The 7,865-nt window shown below is 39.7% G+C and overlaps 1 protein-coding gene across 2 annotated transcripts in view; it reads left to right on the forward strand.

Annotated features, from left to right (window-relative positions):
• Positions 1-6,966, forward strand: part of LOC128231728 (proteoglycan 4-like) — a 39,695-nt gene extending 32,729 nt beyond the window's left edge. For both annotated transcript variants that reach the window (XM_052944862.1, XM_052944863.1), the window contains exon 5: positions 1,541-6,966. In XM_052944862.1, the coding sequence (XP_052800822.1) occupies positions 1,541-4,856 (3,316 nt within the window). In that variant the 3' untranslated portion in view covers positions 4,857-6,966. The remainder of the gene's footprint in view (positions 1-1,540) is intronic.
• Positions 6,967-7,865: the final 899 nt, after the last annotated feature.

Genomic DNA, 7,865 nt, shown 5'->3' on the forward strand with positions numbered 1-7,865 from the left:
AAAAATTCTAAAAAAATCCCTAAATTGACAATTTCGCTAAGAAGCTCCCAGCCCAATGTATTAATAAAATAGCTTCAACTAGCTAAAAAAAGTTCGTAAATATAAACAAGTGTCCTGGCCAGAAAAGGCTTGAATGCGTCTCATTTCCTTACACTCCGATACTCAAAACTGTGAACACAAATGACAGCTGTGTTGTAAAGTATGTTCAAACAACCCTAAACAATTCAAATAACGACAACATACATTTGAATGTTGACGAAATACGTTACAGTTAGAATTTGTGTTTGTATGTTACATCAAACACACAACCTAGTTTTATCTGTCCATGATGAAATCGATATGGTCCCCGACTAGATCAGCAGATCTGGAATACTTAAGTTGAAATACTGCTGCCGGTGGGAAAATATATACTTCTAATATGTCATAATTTATCACCTTGATTTTTTTCGAAGTTTTCAGACAAGTTGTATATTAGATTACATCAAAACAGTCGCCAATGGTCCTTAACATAGTTTTTTTTTGCAATGGTTTGACACAGTCTTTTTTCAATAGGTCGGTGGGGGATCGAAATTTTGGAATTTGAGCAGACAGGGTTCATGTCTTAACACTTAAAACAGCCTATAATTAAGCAATAGCTTTCTTACTCTAGGGGTAATGACGAGTTAAGGACATCAAGTCAATTGCTCCTAATAAAACAGTTTCATTAGCTTAGGAGAATTTCGACATTTCCGAACATGATTCCAAATAAGTGTTCAGTGTTCGAAATGATCTTTATGAATTCATTATCATTAAAACATCTTCATTTGATGCAGAGAAACATGTTTCAGCAAAGCTTATGCTTCACCGTGGTAACGGGAATTGATAATTGTGTGCTCAACTTATTCAAATAACGAGAGATGATTTGCATAAAAAACTAAACTCTAAACCCAAGACGCCACAAACTTCAACCCTGAATGTGCCTAATCAAAATTCAATTTATTGCAACTGATTTTGGTTTGATAAATCTGTAACCCGGTACCCATGTCTTTATAGAAATTAGCTGATGTCCCTTGAAGTTTATTTACAATTATTATCGGAGTCAATAATGGAACTATCTCACAGTCATTCTATAATGAGAAAACAAGTGCAAATCTGGCAGCTTTTCAACATTGCAATGCTGATATAGTAAGATTGAATAGATCTGAAATTCTAGAGCATGATTTGGGTTACAAAACCACATCTGATTATGTGAATATTATGATATGATCAAAATATGGAACTTGAATATATGCATTAATCTTCGGAAGACCTTGGTGAGCGTTTATCAGTCGGTCCTTTAGTTGTGTGCATGAAATGTGGATAATTATTAGTAAATGTTCGGTACATACGCGTGCCTGTAGATACAGTAATGGTATGCCAATTTCTAACACCTAATAAATTTGAGAAGACAGTCAGACAGACAGATAGAAAAAAAGACAGACAGACATAGAGACAGACAGAGAGACATTTAGAGATGTTTTTATTCAAATGGTTGTTTGAATACGTTTTTGTCTCACTTCAGATCGTCACGTGATGGTAAATTGACCAATCAGCAATCGACGCCTAGAGGCAAAGTACGACGTCAGACGTCATCGGAATCTACAAAGAGTCGTGAATCCGAGTCAGAAATGGCTACTGACGCTAGTGCGTTCGCGATCGAAAAGATCAGCACAATGTCATTGGGGGAGTTTAAAAATCTCCTCAACAACGCAATGACAGTGCCCAACGGAAATACGGAATCGCAGGCCAGTTCTGAATCTCCTCGGTCACAAGGCAGTGTGGACAGTTTTCGAAACACTGGTACTAAAACGAACCGGTCCACCTCTGCGAAAAGTGCATACAATTATAGGTCGGTGAGTTCGAAGGTCAACTCTGGTTTGAAGCCAGCTACGCCTGCTAAACCCACGATGAACTTGGACTCAAGTAGTGGGTATTCGACTTCACCTGCTTCTGATAGAACATCGTCTTCAGTAGGAGGTACAGGGTTTAAAGGTGTGAAGTCAGTAACTAGTGCACCGAACTTGATCACTGGATCAAGTCACTACAAGGCTCCGTCAAGGACGGCGTCAAGCACCAGTGTTCGATCCTCAATTTCGAACACAAGTCACCAAGGACTTAAAAATTCAAGGTCGAACGCGTCGTCTGTTAGTGACGCCTCGTGCACAGTTCAGAACAGCTCACGGACTAATTTCAGTAGCAGAGCTAGTTCGCAAAGTTCCCTACATTCGTATGAATCGAGTATTGACGATGGACGAAACTTAAACGTTGAAAATGGGAATGCTAAGCCAGTATTATCTCCTTCGTCAGTAGATTCGGATTATTCATTCGGAACAAGTTCGGATTTCTTGCGATCAAATTCGTACACACCGTGTTCATCCGCAGAGGATAAAAATAGACTTGACCAATTACGGTCAAACGCACGTGCTAGTAGTGAGCCACGTGAGGTCACTGAGTCGAAACCGCTGAACGTTGGTTACGCCTCGTTTTCGTATGATAAAGATGATAACGAATGCAATGAACTCGATGAAATTGAGAATGAAATAATGCAATCAAACATTTCAGAAACTAGTTCCCAAAGTGGTAACCAGTCATCCAATATGCGGCCACAAACTCCCTCCGGCAGAACGACGCCATCTTTTTTACCGCGGCCGGTGACGCCGAAAATTTCTAGAAAAATGTCTCTTCCTCAGACCGAGGCTATTGAACAAATAAGTGCCAGCGAGAAAACACGCGTTGGGCGGCCGCCGACACCGAAAAAATCAACCATCATTGCTCGTGCACACGCCTCCGGCGTGCGATCAGCCGATAGAAGCAAAGAACAGACGTATAAGGAAATATTCCAGAAACGTTCCACAACACCGGGACCAAATTACGGTTCCAACTCACGGCCCCCCACAGCGAACTTTGGCCGTTCTATGACCCCAGGGCCGTATTTGAACAAAACGTCCACGTTACGGGCAACCTCCGCTACTACGAGTCGCGCACGGATGAGTGAGGCGAAGGAACAAATGAAAGACCCTCCGTTGTCCGTGTTTAATAATTCTAACAGGTCTCAAAGTACTGAGCGTAAAACTCTGACTAAACAGAAAAGCGAGGGAGAGACTGTGATAGTGGTGAACGTTGATCGGTCAGAAAATAAACACTCTATAGACATTCAGGATGAAAATGATGCTTTAAGGGCTAAGTCCGCTGCAAGTCCCACGGGTAAGGGCAAGGTTCTCGCGCGTGCGCGAACGGAAGATGGCCGCGCGCGGACACCCACACGAATGAATCCCGGAACGCCACGGCAGCGGCCTCAAAGCGTCGAGCCCCGCCAGCTCATTCCGAAAAATAAGACTTCAACTGTAAAAACCGCTGAGCCAAAAGTATTTGACCGAACGCAAGCTTGGGTTCAAACCGCTGTTGAACAAACTAAGACAAAGGTAAAGAAAACTAAACCCACTCGGACTGTTAATCCACATTTAAGGCGTTGTATGACGCCAAACTCCTTCGACAGAACGTTAGAACTTGAACAAGAAGAACCAATGAGTTTTGAAGAGATCAAAGCCAAGCTCACATTGCCAATAAATGGTGTAATGGAAATTAACCCTGACCAATTGGACGCGCCACCGGAAGATCCGGAAATGTACGCCACAATGGAGGCGCTCTTCCATGAGCTCCGGCAGCAGGAGCTGAAGAACTCTGTGAATGAAACTCCTGGTAGTGCAAACAGTAGTAAAGTTGTTAAAACGCGCTCACGTTCATCAAAATCAAACAGTAGTTGTAATGACGATGAAATGTCATTGGACAGTAACAAGAATGTTCGAAGGAAGCCTTTATCTGTGTCAACTAAGAGTTCGTCTAACGTGACGTCACCGTTAGTGTCAAGGTCAAACAGACGTGCTTCTCAAACTTCGACGCGACCTCAGCCTACGTCAAGAACTAGTTCTGTATCCAGTAGCGGTGCTGCTTCTGGTATTATAACAAATGGCGTCACTTCCGCGCGCAGTACTGCTGTCAATGGTAGACCAAGTTCTCCTAGCCCAGCCGTTGTATCACGACGTCCACCATCCCCTAGAACTACGTCACATCCTCCTCGTCCTTCTTCCCCGAAAGTGACGTCACAACCACCGCGTACTGTGTCACACCCTCCTCGCCCAGCGTCACCTAAAGTGACGTCACAGCCAGCACGACCTGCGTCGCCAGTGGTTACTAGACCCGCATCCCCAAGAACGACGACAACTTCAAGCTCGAATTCGTCACGTGCATCGACGCCAAGTCGACAGCCACCGCGCCCAATGTCAACGCCGCCGCGTCCTAGTATGCCACTGCGACGCGTGAGTTCAAAATCTAGTGACGACAGTGACGTTTTTGAGAAAGAAAACAAAAGTGGTACTGATGGATTAATAAGTAAACTAAAAGAAATAATCAATGTGAAACCACGTAAAGACAAAGCTGATGGAGTTAAGCAGAGGTCTAGGATTCCTGCGCCTAAATCGCTGGCAAGTATGGGAAAGTCAAAGTCGTTCACAAATCTATCTAATTTGTCAAACACTGCGCCCATTGTTCATAACTCCATTGATATAAGTTCAAAAGACGATGGGCACGAACCGGAAATGAATGGATACGCGGAGCACATCAATGGCGGCCTAAATGTTACCCTTTCTGGTCGCTCTGAGACGCCGGGTCCAAAGTTGGCGACGCCACTCACAACCGGAAGGTCTTCGCTCATCCGGAAGGAGAGTATGGAAAAGAACAAAAGCACTGCACGGCTTTCACGTGCGGTCTCGGTGGAAAGGAACATGGGCGGTCTTAATAATGGATATAATTTTTATGAAGATTTAGGGGAATTTGTGTGATTTGCTTGGTTTTACTATAATATGCGTTGTGCTTAAAGTAGAATTCGTCTTCTTCAACAAGAAATATACCTTTGCCTAAGATGATTACAAACATTTTGGTTGGAATTGTGGAAATACCGGTACCTTAGACGATGGATGGAATTGTGGAATAACCGGTACCTTTGTATTTGCCAACGTTGGCAAAGTGGAATAACCGGTACCTTATTATTTGGTTTCATTGTGGAATTACCGGTACCTTAGAATTTAGTAGGCATTGCGAAATAACGGTGCCCTAGTATTTGGCTGAATTTGTGGAATTACCGGTATCTTAGTATTCAGCTGGCATTGTGGAATTACCGGCACCTCAGAATTTGGTTGGCATTGTGTAATTACCGGTACCTACGTATTTGGTTGGCATTGTGGAGTTATAATTTTAAAATTTTGGATCGGACTTGAAGACTAAAGTGATTAGTTGGTTGTGTTCTAGTTGGTTTATAAAAAAACAGCAGGGGTATATTGCTTGTTGAAGAAATCGAATACAGTAATATATACATACTGGGTGCTTCAAAAGTAATGATATTGAAACTGTGATAGGAAAAAATGTCGTGGGCAGAAATGTTGATTGAATAACATTGAAATGAGTTTTATACTTGATACAATAAATCTTGTTTTAATTAGATATTTACGTATACAAAACTACATCTAGTGCATTATATACTTAGGACCACTTTACCAAATTTATTTCCATTTTGTATTGTTTTTGTGTTAGTGAAATATTAAGCTTAACTGTGATAATTTCGTTTCCGTGGTGACACAATTATTTTATGTTTATAATTGTAGAATCATTATCTAATTTCCAAAGCATTTCATGAATCAGACATATTTTTTCTCGTATGATATACATACATGTATAAGCTTAATTACAGAATCATTCTAACTCTATTCAAAGCCTAAAATCTGTAATAGCAATTCTATGTAATTTCAGACAATCAATTTTACAATCTCTACAAGTCATGCATTTTAAGAAATACTCATTGAAATTTCATGGTTCGACACCAATAATCTAACAATCATTTTTCAGAATAATTATATTGTCTAAAACAATTTACGTTTCAAACTTTTGAATATGAAAGATTTTTCATATTTTTCTTTCTTTACAATGTGTTTTAAGGAGAAAAATTAAAAAAAACGTAAATCCTCTTATCATTGGGGGGGGGGGGGGTGCTTTGATTTGATAATGTAAAGCAAACAATAGAGATACAGGAATACTTTTTGCACACTTAATTTTGTAAGTGCATTAAGACCAAGGTCCAGTGTTGATCTTTTGTCATAAGATGGATTGTTTCAATAATACCCAGTTCTGTTTTCCACCCACTGTTTGAGATTGATTTTGCATTCCTATGAAACCCAGCAATGCCTGTTTGTCTGGCTTCTTTTTCCCCTTGTCTACAACAAGCAGTGTTTAATTATTCTGAATGATCAAGTATAATGTTTCGGTCTCTTTTGATAAGCCTGCGAAAGAAAAGCTGATGTGATATATTAAGATTATACAGGATAGATTTAACAAATATTTAACGAATATTTTGTCTAAAATACTTTACATTTTTTTAAGTTTATTGTGTAGTCAATAGATTTTTTAACAGCATAACATCATATTACTTGAACATTGTAGTGATATACACCATTGGATTCTTTTAGCTCAAGAATTTCAGAAGATACATTCATCATATCAGCCAAAACTTTTCATAGTTGTTTGAACGTCGAAAATCATAAAGTGACGTTGAATGACATCACTACGAAACAAGTGTGGTGACGTCATAACTACCTTCCTACCATTTCACACTTTTTTTTTCAAAATTTCACTCAAATGAAGATTAAAATTGTAAAGTGTGAATTGAGAAATTGGATGTCACCATCAGTCATTCTGGTATATTATTGTGTGATTAGTGATCAGATATGATTTACAATTATTAACAATGTTATATTATCATAATGCGCCTTTCAAATGAATACAATTTAATACAATTTTGTATATAGAGAATATCTATTTATTATGTTGTTTTCTTACAGATTTCATTAGATCTGGTTGTACTGATTTGTGACCATAAAATGCAATAAAACTTCTAAATGATATACAGTTAGTTATATTACAGTTCCTAGAGTGATTGCCAACACATGTCTTTTTGTGTGTGTTTTTTTAACTCATCAGGGTTGTCAACAGAGTCAAATCCTCAATCCTAAAAATGAGCCGGGGTTCCGGGGGCCACATGTACCTGGCGGGGTTAAGGGACAGAGCCCTTATGGGGGTCTAGAGTGGCGAAGCCCCCAGACAAAATTTATTTGAGGCATTTAGGATGCCATTTTACCCCGTTTTGGGGAGACTTTCTGACCTATTCCAACAAATTAATCTGGAACTTCGACACTCCTGGTGTGAAAGAGGCATAATTCAACAACTTCAAAGCCAGAGTTAACGCCCTTGCTCTACATGTTGTCTCTGGCATCATGTGTACCATGTTTCATTTTTTTATGTATGGCTGACGCAAAAGCTATCACAATACCTTGACAAATTTTAAACGAGCTAGGATCACAACAAGCTGATCATCATAGCCAACATACATCTGTTTTGCTCAATGGTCTAGGGGCACTGATCAAGAAGTACTTGGAAACCAGAGTAATGGAACTTGATACATGTAGGTGGCAATAAGCCCATTGACATAGTTAACATGTTTACCAAATTTCATGGTAATATCTTCAACATCATTTGAGCTATGGCCCAAGGTCAATACTTTTTTACAATACTATGCTTATATAGATGAAATACCAAGAATACTTCAAAACTAGTTGATTAAACAAGAGCACCGCACACAGATACCCATCCTTTTCGGTTGTTTTTATTCCGTTGAAAAGGAACTTTGCTCGACTATCATTTGAGAAAGAAATTTGAACGTTGCTACAAATGTGTGCATTGTCCAAGGCAGCATGTTAACAAAGTTTCATATGGATATCTTACATGCACAGAGACAACACAAA

The sequence above is a fragment of the Mya arenaria genome, chromosome 4 (assembly GCF_026914265.1).
Source record: "Mya arenaria isolate MELC-2E11 chromosome 4, ASM2691426v1".
In the NCBI taxonomy this organism is placed as follows: Eukaryota; Metazoa; Mollusca; class Bivalvia; order Myida; family Myidae; genus Mya; species Mya arenaria.